Source organism: Delphinapterus leucas, chromosome 7 (genome assembly GCF_059928025.1).
Source record: "Delphinapterus leucas isolate spDelLeu-1000000601 "Yukka" chromosome 7, BTC_Dleu_Yukka2, whole genome shotgun sequence".
NCBI lineage: Eukaryota > Metazoa > Chordata > Mammalia > Artiodactyla > Monodontidae > Delphinapterus > Delphinapterus leucas.
Window position 1 is genome coordinate 96,782,524 of NC_143135.1, and position 18,188 is coordinate 96,800,711.

At 36.0% G+C, this 18,188-nt stretch overlaps 1 protein-coding gene across 3 annotated transcripts in view; it reads left to right on the forward strand.

The window, feature by feature from the left end:
* The window catches only part of ARHGEF12 (Rho guanine nucleotide exchange factor 12), a 143,871-nt gene that overhangs the window by 114,961 nt on the left and 10,722 nt on the right, over positions 1-18,188 (forward strand). For all 3 annotated transcript variants that reach the window (XM_022560400.2, XM_022560401.2, XM_089915704.1), the window contains 12 exons: positions 3,104-3,236; positions 3,539-3,574; positions 3,942-4,096; positions 5,070-5,216; positions 6,312-6,397; positions 9,543-9,668; positions 11,293-11,407; positions 13,053-13,153; positions 15,014-15,091; positions 16,207-16,282; positions 16,810-16,977; positions 17,828-17,915. In XM_022560400.2, the coding sequence (XP_022416108.1) occupies positions 3,104-3,236; positions 3,539-3,574; positions 3,942-4,096; positions 5,070-5,216; positions 6,312-6,397; positions 9,543-9,668; positions 11,293-11,407; positions 13,053-13,153; positions 15,014-15,091; positions 16,207-16,282; positions 16,810-16,977; positions 17,828-17,915 (1,309 nt within the window). The remainder of the gene's footprint in view (positions 1-3,103; positions 3,237-3,538; positions 3,575-3,941; positions 4,097-5,069; positions 5,217-6,311; positions 6,398-9,542; positions 9,669-11,292; positions 11,408-13,052; positions 13,154-15,013; positions 15,092-16,206; positions 16,283-16,809; positions 16,978-17,827; positions 17,916-18,188) is intronic.

Consider the following 18,188-nt stretch of genomic DNA (forward strand, 5'->3'; position numbering starts at 1 on the left):
CAACATAAAGGAAGTCGGAGCCTGTAGTTCGTTTAAGGAGTCCAAGGTGGGAGCCAGTCTGTCCATTAGAACCCAGGAGAGACTTTGGGCTCAGAGTTGGCATAAGTTACGGAGTACATGAGTAAGAAGTAAAGCTGAAAATGATGAATTAATTGAAGGTCTGTAATCAAAACAGTTATGTCAGCAGCTTCTGATCCTTACATTGTAGAATATAAGCAGTCTGTCATTCCTGTATCAGAAGAAAATGAATATGCTCTTTGTTATACAAGTTGAGTGAATTGTATAAGGAGTTATGTCCTCCATGGTATTAGTGCCCTGGAGCTCACTTTAGGGGACCTGGAGCATGACAATAGGCATGCCAGGGGCTTACCCTGCTCTGAGGAGCTTCCGGCTGAAATGGCCCTACTTCCACATAGCAGAACAGAAAGCCAAGTCAGCTGCCCAGTCTTTTATTCTTACATATGAACAGCATTACTCACTGTTGGCAAAAGTTATTAGAGTCCAGACCTAAGATAATACATAATGCCAAACATATTAGTGGCATAAAAAAGAAAATACAAAATAAACACAAGAACTGCCACTAGCAGAAAATAATTTAGGCAATAAGTAAGAACTTATAAAAATACCTCTAAATTAGATAGTATTCTTGAAGAAATTAAAGAGGTTATTATATCTAAAGCAAGAATAGGATGTTATAAAAAGGGAGCAGAGACCAAAATGTTTTAATGTAACTATTACATATAATAACTGTTTTATTAGTTATTAATTGCTTTGTGGTAAATTACCCCAAAGCTTAATGGCTTAATACAAAAAATATTTACTACTTCACATTTTTGGTGGGTAAGGAACTCAAGAGCAGCTTAGCTGGGCAGTTCTGGCTTGGAGTCTCTCATAAAGCTATAGTCAGGATGTCAACCAGCCATCTGAAAGCTTAATGGGGCCAGGAGACCTCTTCTGTGCTTCCGCAGGTGGCTGGTGGCAGGAAGACTTAGCTCCTTGCTGGAGGCCTCAGCTCCGCACCACATGGCTTCTCCGTGGAACTGCTTGAGTGTTCCCTGACGTGGTAGCTGACTTTCCCAGAGTGATCCAAAGGAGAACAAGAAAGAAATCCCAGTGTTTTTCTGTATGACTTAGTCTGTATGGATATACCCCCTTATTTCAGCAAGTTAGAAGCAAGTCACTAAATCCAGCCCACATTCAAGGAGAGAAAAATTAGGTGCCACTGCTGAAGGGAGGAGTAGCAAAGAATTTGTGGACGTATTTTCAGACCACCACAGCTGCTAATAATTAAATAAGAAGAAAAAAAAGAAGTCCCTAAAAATAAAGTCAAGGAAATATTTCAGAATCTGTATCAGAGACATCAAGAGATAGAAATTGGAGAGACAAGAATTATGTAGAGAGCCACCACGGAGATTCACAAAACATCATCAGAGGAACTGGAGGAGAGGCAGTTAGAGAAATGACAGAAGAGGGCTTCCCAGGGCTGAAAAAGAATAGATGTCTTTCAAACAGAAAGGGCTCACCCGGAACCAACTACAATGAGTAATAATGTTTTAAAAAAAGACCCATGCCTAGAGTAGCTTTGGAAATGTCAGCGCATCAGAGATAAAGAAAAAGAATCCTGAAAGCTTTCAAGAGAAAGAAAATGGAGATTATGCTGTCACATTTCTCAGAACACTAGGTGCTAGAATACAGAGGAGCCATGCCTTCAACTTGCTGAAAGAAAATGGTATTGAACTTAGAATTCTTTATCCATCCAAACTATCCATCAAATATGAAGAAAGATATAAAGACATTTTCAGATACTCCAGGATTCAGAGTTTAACTGAAATGCACCCTTTCCTTGAAAGTAATTTAAGATACACACTCCAGCAAAATGAGAGAAAAATTAAGAAAGAAAATCTCATGGGGTCCAGGAAACAGTGGAAACAACCCAGGAAAGTGGTGAAGGGCAGTTCTGGGATGATAGTTGTGTCACAGGCCAAGGGAACAGCTGTTCCAGATTGGAACACCAGAAGAACCTAGGGGATAAGAGAAAAGGAGATTTTAAGCAGTTTATAGTAACAGATGAAAAAGTTTGTGACTTGGTAAAATTATATTACTTTGACAGCCATAAAAGAAAGGCATTTAGAAATGCTAAGAAGAACAGAATTGTTCAAGAAAGTTGTCATGATTTGAACATGAAGCAGAATTTTAAAAATGGCATAATCTTAAAGTAATTGATCGAGTATATGACTTTAATGTAATAAATACTCTATTTCAAGTGGCCTAGGAGTTGTGTGATTGGACCAGTAGAAAAGAAAACATAATCCTAACTAACATGCCTCTTAACCTGGCATGAATAATATGTATATATATGTTGTATTACAATATGTGTATGGTCATAATAATGTAAGCACACTATTTGTTTTCAGACTTTTAGAATCAACCTAATAGGCAAAGCACAGAATATTTAGTTGTAAAGGAAAGAAATATAATTAAAGAGAAGGTTATGGACACTAAATACCTAATTTGACGTAGAGGAGAATTAAGATACTAACACCTTGTTGGAAAAAAGATATATATATAATTCTGTCATTTAAGCTTAGGGAATAACGAATAAGCCAACTAGGAATAATAATATAGTTATTAAACATTGGGAAGAAAAAGGGGAGGGAGGTGAAGATGGGGCGTATAAGTGAGCAAAATCCTCGGAGGAAGAAGAGACAGATATTCCCTAGATATAATAAGTCAAGAAAAAGAACTATGAGGTTATTATTTGGAGGTGGACCCCCATAATAACTAAAATTTGAATAAAAAAGATTGGCATTGGGGGTAAAAAAGGATAAAGTAAAAGAATGTTTCTCCTTATCATATGCCCTTCTGAGTTGTTGCCATATCTTACGTTGATTTTTTAAAACCTGCTTAAAAATGATTTTCCTGTTTATTTTTTAGTGCATTTAAAAATTTTATATTAGAATTTTGTTTCTAGCTAACCTGCAATTGTTTAAGTAAGAATTTGGCTATGGGTGAGGTTGAAACTTTCTGGGTTACTAATTCTTTTTTTTTTTTTAATCATTGTCTTTAGTAACACCACCTGAATGTCTGACTTGTGTCTTTTCAGGATCAAAGCAAGTTGGAGAAACGCCAGCATCTGGAGACTCCTTAGATGGCACACCTCGTACTCCCAGTACCATCTTTGACTTCCCACCTCCTCCATTAGACCAAGTGCAGGAGGAGGAATGGGAAATGGAAAGGTAATTCAGTGATATCTTAGGGGCGTTTAGGACATTGCTTAAAAGTTTTTCACTGTATAGTATGCCTACACTCTGTAGCATTTTTTCCCCCATGTGTTTTTTGGGGGAAGAAGTAGAACTTACTGGTAGTAAATACTAGATAGGTACTGAAATGTTTTTTAATTTATTTGATACTAAATCATTGCAATATCCAGAATTATTTATCAGCCACTGTAGTTTAACACAATTTTGAGTATCTTTGTCATAAATTTCTTGATTTCTGTTTTGTTTTTGCGTTGACTCTCTGTTCTCCATCATTTTAGGGTGACTGAACATGGGACACCAAAGCCCTTTCGAAAGTAAGTATTCCTAAAGTAGCTTTCAATAGGGCATATTTTAAGAAATATATCTTTTCTCCCCCAAAGTCCTAGTTTTAAAGGAAAAGAAACCCTGTACACAAATCTGTTAGATAGTATAAAAGAAATTTCTTAATAAACACAATTATTTAAAAGATATTTATAGAGATATTGATAACACACATAAGCTGTTTTGTAGGAGACGATGACGTATTTATAACACATGTAAGCTGTTTTGTAAGAGGATGATGTCTCAGGCTCTGTGCTAAGCAGTACTTCAGAAATATGACTGATTTACTGTGGTGTAAAGACTTGTGCTATTGTCCATGTGATACCCTCAAATAGAATCCATTATTTTTTTCTTCATTAGGTTTGACAGCATAGCTTTTGGAGAAAGTCAAAGTGAGGATGAACAGTTTGAAAATGACTTCGAGACAGATCCACCCAACTGGCAACAGCTCGTTAGTCGAGAAGTGTTATTGGCACTAAAGCCTTGTGAGATCAAAAGACAGGAAGTAATTAATGGTGAGTTTAATTAGTTTTTGTTGTTGTTATTCACATATATTGAGTTTTATTAGCGTTAAACCAACCCCTGAGCCTTGGAGTTTGCTTCGAAGTGTCTGCTAGCCTTTTGTTTTGAACAGAGAGGAAATTAAACTAATAGATCGATGATCCTTGAACTTTCCAACTTAAAAATGCAAATGACTGTATGATTCTTATTGATAATTTAAAAGGAAAATGCATTTAGCATTCAGGTTATTTAAAAAATTCATAGCATTATAGATCTTAAACTTGAAAAATCATTGAGACATTTGTCCCATCACTTTACTTTCAGGCTAAGTTATTTTTATGCGTAGATTGTAAATGAGGAAGCTAAGGCTCAGGATGAGTGGTTGAATTAGTCAAGATCATACAGCTGATAAGTGACTGGAAGAAAACTAGAATCTAGGTCTTCCTTTATCCTCGTGCATGTTCTTTATTTTATCCTAGCATATATGTGACAGAGAGATGACGTGGAAGCTGTACCTGCTACTGTCTTTAGGCTGTGATTTGAATAAATATCCTTCCTGTCTCTAGCAGCATTGAGACATAGTGAGATTATAAAGTCTGGCCTCAGAAATAAGAGTTTATAGGCAAATTAGGTAACAGAGTGCTATTATTTCTGAAGAGGGTTCAATTCAAAGTCTGTATGCTATTTGGGCTTACAGTTTTCTAATGCTGTAGTTGTGATCGGTTGGTTCTACCAACCAATGGATTTTGGAGTACATTGTTAAGTTTTAAGTACAAAATAGTTTTGATGATATTTTTCATTTGCCAGTATTTATAGCTCTGTAGGAGAGTTTAATGTAATCAAGAAGTGACTTCAGAGACTTCAGAGATCCTTTCAAAACTACAAATAATTATTGTATAACTCATTTGCTACTTAATTTCAGCTAAAGCCTGTTTGACCCCATTCTAAGTAAGGCAACGTTTTATGTTTCCTTTTTCTCCTGCTTAGAATTGTTCTACACTGAAAGAGCTCATGTTCGAACATTGAAGGTTCTAGATCAAGTGTTCTATCAGCGAGTTTCCAGAGAAGGAATTCTGTCACCTTCAGAACTACGGAAAATTTTTTCAAACTTAGAAGATATTCTTCAACTTCACAGTAAGAGAAATTGACTCTGATCTTTTTCCCTAACATTTCCAATAGATAAAAGATTGTGACTATGTAAAGGGACCATAACAGTAAAATCTTATAAATGTATCCACGTGTTAGCTTTCCTGAAATTGTATAATTAAATGTGAGCATAACATAAAGAAATGATTGGATCTTTGAATTTCTCCCCAACCCTTTACCCCCACACCACGCCCCCATCAGCCTTTTTTATACAGTGTTAGCACAGGACTTAGGGCCTAAAGTCAATGCCTGAGATGAAACACATGAATAGTTAAAATTACCCTTGGAAATTCCCTATTGATTACAATATATATGTTTTTAAAAAATATATTCTATATAATAATATATGTATAAATATATCTTGTAAATAGTAATATACAGCATATAATCCCATGGTGGGAATATTTTCAGGAATTAAATTATTTTATTGTTTTGTTGCTTGGAATGCTTGAGTGAATACATTAAAAAATCTGTCTTGCTGGCTTTCCCTGGTTGTAGTTATCTTGGACTTTTGTAGGCAGTAGTATCAGTTCCTCTCTTTTTAAGTCACTGTTTCTCCAGACCCTTAGTTTTCAGTCTTTCTTTCATCAAGGATGCCATCACCACCTACCAACACCCTCCCACCAAATGGTTGCTTTTTGCTCCTTTGTGGGTGATCCTAGGTCTCACCAGTGTACACGGACACATTCAAGCATGATGATGTCCATTGCCTGGGAACACACACATTTAGAGAGGAACAGTGGACGGAGTCACCTGTACAATTGAACTTTGTTTTTTACGAACATGGTTGGTTATAGATGGAGTCTTGAGGTTAAATGTGTATTTGATGCACCTATACTCTGTATAATGTGCTAGTTTCCACACTGTTTTCTGCTTTGGCAACTGTTTTTCAGTTAGAACTCAAAACATTTAGGTTTATAGGAATTGGGTCCAGATTTATATGTAAGGCCATCAGAAGCAGCTGTATGCTACTCTGAAAATCCTTTTTTTTTTTTTGAAAATTTATGTTCGTGGTATTACCAGTATCTCAGCCTGAAATGAATGTACGCTTAATTTTTTTCATTGTTTTTTTTTCTCCCTTAGTTGGGTTGAATGAGCAAATGAAGGCTGTTCGAAAGAGGAATGAGACATCTGTTATTGATCAGATTGGGGAAGATTTGCTGACTTGGGTAAGGAGATTTGCTATTTAATTTAAAAATTTTCACAGACACTTGATCAGATTCAAGGTTAAGTTGCTAACCTTCCCAAGTATGCAAACTCATCCATTTTGCAAAGCTAATGTAAAGATGAAAAGGGGTCCAACTGTGTATTCGTACTTATTCTTCTAATAAGTGCCCAATCAACTACATGCTCTTTTCTCATCAAATTAAAGATACTAGTTCTTTGTGTTTAAAAGAATGTAGAGTAACATGGATATTGATAAAAAATAATTTAACTGATGTAGAATTTTAACTGTCTTCTGTTGTCAAAATCTCAGAATTGTAGTGTAAAACATTAGACAATTGTAGATCCAGAACTACCATCACAAAAGTAGAAAGGTGAAAATTACTTAATCTTATGTACCAGGAAAGAGTTCAGAGACTATAGTAGCTGTTTGTCAAATTGTATTTATCTTTCCAGCTGACTCTTTATCAGTATATACTCAATAATATATACTTACGTGCCAAGCACTGTTCTAGGTACTGGGGATGCAGTAGCAGTCAAAACAGATATGGCTCCTGCGCTAGTGGAGCTTATAGTCAATGGGAAAAAAAAAATTAAAAAACAGTCATTAGTTATTTCAAGTGTGATTAGTGTTACAAAAAGGGGAGAATACAGGTTATTATGGGAATAGATAGCAAGGAGACCTGAACTGGAACATACAGAAAATCTTCCTGGGGAAAGTGGGTTTGATCCAGACATTTAAAGAAAGTACTATAGTTAAGGCTGTGAATAATAGTAAAATAGGTGATGTAGTTCTCAAAATTTTAACACTGGTTGAACAAGAACTGTTTAGCTATGCCGACAGGTATTTACTTCAATATGTAGACTGAGGAAATGTCACAAGATTTTGGTAATTTTACAATGATAACTTTTTGGTAATTTTACAATGATTGATAATTTTTACAATGATTAAACACTAGAAAGTTGACTAAAACAATCTTGATCCTACTCCTTTCATTGATGGTGAGACCGTAACTCAGAATCTCCTAATCTATTAGTGGAACTCTTCTTAGCCATTAGCCACTTGACACGTAGAACAAGATCAGGGAATCATAATCCAGTCCCATCTTGGATTTACTGAACTTTCCAAAGCATTTTCTCCTTAGGCCCACGCTGGCATCATTGTTATTAAGGAGGCTTAACTTCCTTGAAAAATCCAGCTTATTCTGTGGCTACTCTGTGATGGTGGGACTCATTTTGTTTCTTGATCTCTGAGTTCTGTTGCCTTGGCAACACTCTACTCAACTTGAAACAGAAAATTCGTAGTATGATATAGCGTAGCATCAATTTTCTTGTTAAGTTTGGATTAAAAAGTTGTAAGTCATATGGACTTAACGATATCAGTCTTGATTCCTAAGCAGTTTAATTTGCATCTAATAAAAATAATGTTTAACACCAAGTGTCAAGTGAGATTCATCATTAATAAGGTACAGAAGTACATTGGTCCTCTTACCACAGTCCTTTGGACTGCATAAATCTACTACATGGTAAAATAAAGTGGAGATACCTCTTAAAAGTGGGACCACAAATTTATTTTAGAACATTCAAAAAGAATTATATTCTTGACCAATGTGATATGCCTATAAAATGTTGAGGAAAAGCAGAATGGACTAACCAATTTGGTTAGTAGCTGCTAGGTACAAAGGGTTAATTTAGGGCAAAGCGTTGGCCAGAAATACTAAAAGCAAAAATCATAAACAGGTGTCTAGATTTACTCTTATTTTTTTTTTCTTTTTTTTTTTTTTTGCGGTACGCGGGCCTCTGACTGCTGCGGCCTCTCCCGTTGCGGAGCACAGGCTCCGGACGCACAGGCCCAGCGGCCATGGCTCACGGGCCCAGCCGCTCCACGGCATGTGGGATCCTCCCAGACCGGGACACGAACCCGTGTCCCCTGCATCGGCAGGCGGACTCTCAACCACCGCGCCACCAGGGAAGCCCTACTCTATTTTTTAAAAAATAGTTTTGGAGAATATTTTTCCAATATTGGTCCCTTGAGGTCACCTTATATATACTTATGCTGCTAGTAAAACCACTGTAAAACTGCTTAAGGCTAGGGTGTTATTTTCTTTTGTAAACAGCCACTGTTAGTAATTGCGTGACACCTGGATTGACTAACATACCAAAAATGCTGCCAGTCTCATCTCTAAATATGTTGAGTGATATTTATAATAGAATAAGAATACAACATTGGAGCAGCCTATCAAAATATCACTTCGTATGTGTCATAGTTGAAGAAAAAATACTCTGAATTTAACTACAAATGCCCTACAAAAGGCTTTTTTACAAAATGCCTTCGTGTATAAACTTTTGGAAATATGGCTTTAAATGGGAGATTTTTATGAAAAGCTTCTTTATAAACCATAAAGCAATTACTACAAATATAAAGGTGGTTTTAAAAATCATTTATTCGACCTGTACTTATAAGAATACCTATTATGAGTGAAGCACTTGTTAGGTGTCTTATAAGAAACCTTAAAATCATGGCATATACAAACTTAAATTTACAAATGAAAAATATCAGTAAAAAGTATAATTTTTAGTAAAAGAGGGTCATAGGCTCATGAATCTTCCCCAAGAGAAATTCAAGGGATGGATCCCTACCTTCTACATAGGTGAAGCAGCAGTGATTTAATTTTGTTGTGACCCAGAAAAGTTATGACCTGCCCCGGATTTCACAGTAAAAAAGTAAGCTAGAATCCCAAGGATTTTCTTCCTAGAGCAGTAAGACAGTAATTTTTGTGAAGGTGTCACATTCTAAGAAAATCAAATTTAATCCCAGTCTTTAAGCATTTTGTATCTCATATTCCCCCAAGTGTCAATGTTTCTATCTGATTTAGAAGTGGAATAGACTGAAAAAGTAGTAAGTTATGGTAGAGGCTACAAGCAAGAAAACATTGGGCGATGATCAGGAAAGGTCTGGATATATCAGGGTCAGACCCTTTTTAATGGAGAATCATTGATAATCCACATAAAATGTGTAGATTTCTGTTTCTTGTCACTTGAGGATACTTATTGGAATATTGGAAGGATTGTGGCTGTCTCTCATTTTGCCTGGCCTCATATAGACTCAGTATCCCATTCTCTGTTGTGTTCTTTGTGTTCTTGGCACAGTTCAGTGGACCCGGGGAGGAAAAGTTGAAACATGCTGCTGCTACCTTTTGCAGTAACCAACCCTTTGCCCTGGAAATGATCAAGTCTCGTCAGAAAAAGGATTCTCGATTCCAGACTTTTGTGCAAGTGAGTTGAGTGAGTCATGTAAGAAAAAAGAAATGCAATTTTTTAATCAATTATGGAACAAACTAGGGGAATCCTAAGACTAAATTTTTTACAAGGATTATGTCTGTGTTTACGTTTTTAAAGCCATACATTTTCTCTTAAATTACTGGAAAATATAAAGATGATACTGGAATGGTGAATAATAAAGAATATATGGCAGGATTACAATACTTGACATAGAAGTCCACATTGCCATGGAGATACTGTCAGGAAATGGCCCATGTACACTATTAAAATAATACCGTCAAAACATCAGAATGGCCTTATATCAAGCCCAGGGAAGAGCGTAACAAGCAGTCATGCTTACTAGGGTATATATTGGTGTAGACCAAGGGTCAGTAAACTATAGCCCACCAGCCGTATCCAGCCTCTTCCCTGTTTTTGTAAATAAAGTTTACAAAGCTGTATTTACACAGTTTATATTTTTATTGCTGTATAACAAATTACCACAAATGTAGCAACTTAATGCAAATGTATTATGTCACAGCTTTTATAGTTTAGGAGTACAGATATAGTTTATCTGTGTCCTTTCTTCATGCTTTCACCAGGCTGAAATCAGGGTATCACCTGCAGCTGCAATTCTCACCTGCCACTCTTCTAAGCTTACGCTGGTTGTCAGCAGAACTCATTTCCTTGTAACTATAACCGGGAGCCCTGTCTTCTTGCTGTTGTTGACTAGGAACTGCTCTCGGCTCCTAGCGAATGCCCAAATCTCTTTGCTACGTGGCCCTTGTAGGCAGTTTACAAGATGGATGTGTCCTTTTCTTCCAGGCCAGTAGGAATGTGTCTCTCTGACAGAGCTTTCTTTTAAAGGCTCCTCTGATTAAGTCAGACTCACCTACGACAATCTCCTTTTTGATTGACTCAGAGTTAACTGATAGTCACCTAATCACAGGAGTGATAACCCATCATATTCATAGGTTCTGTCCACACTCAAGGGCGGGGGGATTATATGGTGTGTACACCAGAAAGTGAGAATCTTGGAGGCCATCTTAGAACTCTTCACTACACATAGCCAAGTTCATTCCTTTATGCATTGTCTGTGGCTGCTTTGTGTTAAAACAGCAGAGTGGAATAGTTGTGACAGAGACGGATGGCGTGCAGGGCCTAAAATATTCACTGTCTGGCACTTCACTGAAAAGTTTACAGAACCCTATTACAGTTGAGCTGATATATCGAGACTGGTGATCTATTGTGCCTACTTGGAGTGGCAGATAGCAAATTAACTGACTAGCTTTTGGTAGGAATGCCAGTCGTTGAAAAATGTAACTAGATTTTTTTAATACGTGAAGATAAAACTTTTTTCACAAGAAAGCAGTTCTTGGAGTTGATTATGGATGCTCTCAGTCTTTGCTTGAATAGATAACACAGAAGCCATTGGCTGAGTGATAAAGGCAACATTATGTGATTAAAGGAGAAAGCAGAAGTGTAGTGTGGCAGTGGTATGTCTTGGCAGGTTTTAAGTCTTGACTTAATACCCAGAACTGTGTTGCTGTAGGTAGTTACATGATGAATATGTGGTACGTGTTAGCTAATCATAGTCCTAATAAGAATTACAAATTCACTTATTTGACTTTAATTTTAGGATGCTGAGAGTAATCCACTGTGTCGTCGTCTGCAGCTGAAAGATATCATTCCCACCCAAATGCAGAGGCTTACTAAGTACCCTCTTCTATTGGATAATATTGCCAAATACACAGGTACAGCATTCTCACTGAAATTAAAGAGCTTAGGAACAACAACAACAAAAACACATATTCCGTTGAATAATCTCTCACAGCATCCTGGTGTCTGGACATTGAATTTCCAAATAGTACGGCAAGATGTTCTAACAAGATTCAATCCAGTCTTCTTTGGGCTGTTTGATTTAATGTACTCCGTTAATAGCTCTAGCACAGGGTTTAGCAAACTCTGGATCATGGGTTAAATCTGGCTCACCATGTATTTTTGTAAATAAAGTTTTATTGGAACATAACCATACTCACTTGTTGAAATGTTGTCTCTGACTACTTTTGTAATACAGCAGCAGAGCTGAGTAGTTGTGACAAAGCTTTGTAGTTGTACAAAAAAAGCTTACCAATACTTCCTGTAGCATATATCATATTTGCTTTGCAGAAGACTTATACTGGGTTGCAGAGATGTTTTGTATCTACATATATACTTTCATTAAGTCCAACCAATGCATATCATTCCAACTCTCCTGTTTTGAAACGTGAGGTGAATCTGAGTTTCTCAATTGAGCTTTAGGCTCTTATACTTAGTTCTCATTAATAATTCTGTGCAATCAAACACCTGTTTCTTATGCCTGGGAATTTGAAAATACTCATACACATTAACTTTTATACTTTAATATATTTATTCAGTATAGTTGGACTATTGTTTGGAGGATTGTAATTTTGAATATTCTGATTTTGGTATTCTTTACCAAAATAGAACCTCAACATAATCTCAACACATTTTGGTGAAGTTCATCTTCTTTTAATGATACAAATGTTGTAAACTATTTTCTTTCTTTAATATAATACCAAATTCAAAGAAACATATTTTGGAGTTACTTTGAATTGTTTTATCATTCAAAATATATTGTTTAATGGGTCCACTGTCCATAATCATGTAGGCTGACTTTGATAGGGGGAAAGTGGTCCCATTTATATAGCTTACAATGTGAATGAAACCCACTCCTTTGGGTGGGCCTGATACTTGATATAAAGCATCTCTCCTTGGATTTGGTTTCTTTTTAAAGGTTAGTATTGATGCTTAAAGTACTATGATAAGAAGTCTTACCTGTCCATAGACTACCTGAATTGAGATTCTGCTGTAGGATTTTAGCCTGGTATAAAAATATTCAAGGTCTTGGACTTCCCTGGTGGCGCAGTAGTTAAGAATCCACCTGCCAACGCAGGGGACACAGGTTCGATCCCTGGTCCGGGAAGATCCCACGTGCCACGGAGCAGCTAAGCCCGTGTGCCACAACTACTGAGCCTGCACTCTAGAGCCTGCGAGCCACAACTACTGAGCCCACGTGCCACAACTACTGAAACCCGTGCGCCTAGGGCCTGTGCTCCGCAACAAGAGAAGCCACCACAATGAGAAGCCTACACACTGCAATGAAGAGTAGCCCCCGCTCACTACAACTAGGGAAAGCCCGTGCACAGTAAGGAAGACCCAACGCAGCCAAAAATAAAAAATAAATAAATAAAAATAAAAGTTAAAATAAATAAAATATTCAGGGTCTTACTGTGCTTTTATAACTGTTGAAATAAAGTGGTATCTCATTTATGTATATACTTACATTCTTTTTTTATTTCCTCCATTTTACATTTTGGATTTCTTTGCCATATTTAGAATGGCCAACAGAAAGGGAGAAGGTGAAGAAAGCTGCAGATCACTGTCGTCAGATCTTAAATTATGTAAATCAGGCTGTTAAGGAGGCAGAAAACAAGCAGGTAAGAAGGAAAAAGCAAGAAGACACAGGATGGCAGTGAGAATAAGAATATTAAATTAGTGTTACCTGGAATCTGTTATTACATAATTGAAGGGTGGGATATTTGTTAACTATTCATGTAGTAGGTGGGTCCAGATTAATTTGGGATAGAACATCAGAGTTGTATTTGGCTTTTTTGAGCATCTCTAGCTGCTTGTTTGCTCATTCATTCACTCTGTTGGTGAGGCTGTAGAAAAACGGGAACTTCCAGATGTATTGTTTGGAGTGTAAAATGATGAAAACCCCCGAGGACAATTTGGCAATTTATACTTAAATTAAAAATGTACATATTCACACGTCCATTCTTTGATCCAGCAATTCTCTTCCTGGTGATTTACCCAAGAGAAATGTAAATATGTGCCCATAGACTCGTACAGGAATGTTTATAGCATAAACCAAATGTAAATATAGTCATAAACTAAAGTTATACTAGCAGTAATGGATGACTCTCACAAACATTATACTGAGTGAAAGAAACCAGACACAAAAGAGTACAACTATGTAATTCTATTTATGTGAATTTCTAAGGCTAAACTAATTTATGGTGGAAAAAATCAGAAAAATGGTTGTCACTGGGGATCTGGGGACAGAGATTAGCTAGGAAGAAGTATGAGGGAGCCTTCTGAGGTGATCGATGGTCATATTTCATATCTTGATAGGAGCTTGATTACACAGGCATATGCATTGGTAAAAACTGGTGGAAAGGTATACTTAAAGTGTGTACATTTCACTGTATGTAAATTTTAATTTAAAAAAAGAACGGTCAATAAATATTGAACTCTTGTTAATGAGATGCATGCTAAAATGTTTAGAGATAAAGTGTGTTATATCATTTTGAGGCACGTCCAAAATATAAGCTGGATTGATGGATAGATAGAGGGATGAATAGATGGATAGGTGTATGATAAAACAAATGTAGCAAATGTTAGTTGTGGAATGTAGATGGTGGGTATATGGGTGTTTACTATACACATTCAGACTTTTCTGTATATTTGGAAATTTTTATAATCTTGGGGAAAAATGTACCCTTTAGTCTAACAGTTGTTTCTCTAGAAATTCATTCTAATATACATGTCCATCAGTAAGGTGTAGTTAAAAAAACTAGTTCATTCACAGAGTTGAATACCATGCAGCCACTGGAAAAATAGACTACTCTCTCTCTATGTGCTAATGTGGAACAGTCTCCAAGATATATTGATGACTGATAAACACACACACACACGCACAGGGAGAGAGAGAGAGAAATGTGTATATGAATATATTGCATTACCTTTTGAATGAGTAATACACATATGAATGTATTATGTTACCATATATTTCTTTTTAAAAAGCTATACCTACATGCAACAGAGCCAAGCGTGCTTACATCCATATGTATTCTTTTTTCTTAGAGTTTTTCTCATAGGCTACCCAAGAAATGGGTATTAGAGGTTTCTTCTTTAGGGAAAATTGGGGCTGGGAAGGCAAGAGGACAGGGTTAGAGGGAGACTTACTGTTTATTGTGTGCCTTATATTACCTTCTGAATTTTGTGCTATGTACATTATTTACATATTTAGAAAGTAAATATATGCTAGTTAGCAGCCAGAGAGTTTGAAAAGAAGATTGGAAAAGAACAGCTAACGAGGTAGGAGGAAAGTTAGGAGAGGGTAATATCACCAAAGCCAAAAGAAGAGAGTGTTTTAAGGAAGCGTGAGTTGTCGGTTGTGTCTGATGTTGCAGAGAGTTCAGCAGAATGCAGGTACAGTGTCCATTTGATCTAGGAACAGGGAGGTCATTGATATCCAAAGCAGTAACCTTAGCTGTGTCCTGTCTCATTTTCAGCGCTTAGAAGATTATCAGCGTCGCCTTGATACCTCCAATCTGAAGTTGTCAGAGTACCCAAATGTTGAAGAGCTCAGGGTAAGGGATGGTCTAATCATAATTAAAAACATAAAATTTGCTAAAGACTTGGAAGGTAATTAACATCTCAGTGGGAACATACATCACCTGAAGGAGTTCTTGCATCATAGATTGTCTGTATTTATGGTTCTGTTCTTCCTTTTAAATGTCTTGGTCTGTGTGAGGATTGCTTTAGTCTTTCAGTAGGGGAATATTTTATGTGAAACTAACTTTTTGTGACAAGGATTTATAGGAGACTAAGGAACATTACTTATTATTAAAATTAATTGTGTTCTGTAGTTTGAATAAGAGTAAGGCTGCTTACTGTGGGAAATTTCCAGATTTTTGAGTAAAGGAAGATAATTATTTTTCTATGAAGCTCTTCAAAAGCATAAAAGTTGAAACCATTACAGGAATGATAGTAAAATATTTATTAATTGCCCCTTCTAGTACATGGAGCTTTTGTATTGAGTCACTTAGGATTTTAAGTCTTTCTTATACTGTTTCACTGGTTGTTCTGGCAGATTTATTTGGTGGCTGTTAAAATAGACTTTTATTTATTTATTTTAAGAGCTTATCAAAAAGCATGCTAATATGCTGAGCCCCTTAACTTCCAGAGAATGAGATTTTTCTAGAGCTACCTAGGCTAAAAGATGATTCTCTTATTAAGTTATTAATATTTAGAGCAAGCCTCAGTACTACCTGGACTTCTGTGAAATGCTATTCCTTAGAACTTTTTTTGGAATGAGAGCCTAGATCAGAGGCTTCTTACAGATAAGCTATACATCATCCTCATCTAGTTAGTTATTCATAGAAAAAATAAGGAAGGGGTTGAGAATCTAGTAGCTGAATATTTACAGCTTCATTTTCATTAGCTATTACCTCTGTTTAGAGTGAAATTTGGAAGACAGTACTCCTGAATGTTTTTCTGCAAGATGCTTTTTCCTTTCTAGAAAATTTTATGCAGCTTACTTGAACCTGATTTTTATTCCATTTTCAGTAGTTGACGGATATCAATAATAGTGAATGTAAATGGTATCTTTTATAGTAAGAATTTCTGGAAAGGAGACTAAATGGAATATCATCTCACTAAGTGCTTGGAAATAATTTGTGTGTAATTCTCTTTATTTTGGCAGAATTTGGATTTAACAAAAAGGAAGATGATTCACGAAGGGCCATTGGTTTGGAAGGTGAATAGAGATAAAACTATTGGTAGGTGTACTGTCTGTTGGTTTGGGGGAGAGTGGAGAAAGGAAAAGAATAGGAAGTTTTCCTTATGCCAAAGAGAAGAGATAGCCGTTCACATTTTTCAGTGACAGCAATTAGCAATGGTACTTTGTGTTATTACTCATTTACAGAAGATCTGCTTATGTTACTTTGTTATATGTGAAGCATGTTAAATACTCATTTAGGGATGAAGCAGAAAATTTTGTCATGATTCAGTCGTGTCTCCATCCTTGTATTCTAATGAGTCTCAGCTTCCTTTAAACCACTGTATCTCAGACTATCTGTGGTGAAGAACCAGTGTTTTTTATCTCTTGTCGTCACAAACGGACACTTTGGTGTAATACATTAAAAATGAATTATTAAAAAATGAAATTAAAAAATACAATAGCAAGTGCATTTTTAAAATTTACTAGATTTAACAGAAATCAGTTTTTGATGTCAAATTGTTATAAAGTTTATAAAACACATCTCAATTTCTGTCCTGATCACCTCTCCTACATTTTTATTTCTAGATCTATACACTTTGCTGCTGGAAGATATTCTTGTATTGTTACAAAAGCAGGACGATAGACTGGTGTTAAGGTGTCATAGTAAGATTCTGGCATCTACAGGTGATAGCAAACACACATTTAGCCCTGTCATCAAGTTGAATACAGTGTTGGTTCGACAAGTGGCAACAGGCGAGTATGTCTGCTGAATGACGCTAACCTCCAGGTTCACCGTAACGTTGCGTAAGATACTCAGTGTCGTTGAAGTAGCACAGCTGGCGTAGAGTTTTGTTCCTTTTCTATTCTTATACAGATTAAATGAAATTTATTTACTGCTTAGAACGTGAATACCCCAAAATTATTGAGGATGCTTAGATTCTCTGAATAATTTTCTGCATTTGAAAAATTTCTGCATATTACTTTTATCTTTATGTCATGTTCAAATCATTGATGACACTAGTGAAGACAATGAATTGGAGGTAATCCCGTTGAAAAGGTTTCATTTTTTGATATGGTGGGGAAAAGGCAAAAACTGAAGAAGTAGGTGTGGTTTAGGTTTTTAAAAATCAGTTTCAGTTAGGAAGTTACATATTAACTGTACTGATAAGGAGATCCCTTTTAAAACTTGTTAGTTCCATAGTGGTAAGATAAATTTATGACCTCTTTTCTCCAGCACGCACTGAATGTTACTAACTGTTTAGCAAAAGGGCAATTCAGAATAAATGCAAAAAGAGCAATAGTGTTCATAGTTCAGTAATTTCGATACGTTGACACTTGTTTTTAATAAATTACTGTGGAATTAGTGCTAGCTTTTATAATCTTTGTTTTATTAAAGTATATTATATATAGTTTAACATACAATAATTTGCACAAATTTTAAGTTATAGTTTGATGAGTTTTACAAAGTGAATGTGTGTTTACAAAGTGATCAGGTGTAACCTTTACCTAGATTAAGATGCAGAATAATACCAGGACCCTAGAAACATCTTTCCCAGCCTCTGTGGGTCATATTGTTAGAGTAATTTTTGTCTTGTTTTCCCAGATAACAAAGCTTTATTCGTCATCTCCATGTCTGACAATGGAGCCCAAATTTATGAACTGGTGGCACAGACAGTTTCCGAAAAGACTGTGTATGTACTGGATATAGCTACCTTGCTCTAATATGTTTTATTATCCTGAATATAATATTCCACAATTTAACTGCTTTTGTAAAAGGACTTTGAAAACCAAAAACTATGTGGAAACAAGTACTTCCTCTATATTCTTTGAGAGGTGTTCTTCTAAGAATTTGTTCCTTTTTAGATGGATCTCTCTTATTTTGGTTCTATCCTATTGAAAGTATCTTTCCTAAAGAAAAAATTCTCAGAAGCTTCAAGTGAAGTTTTTTTCATGGGTAGTGTATC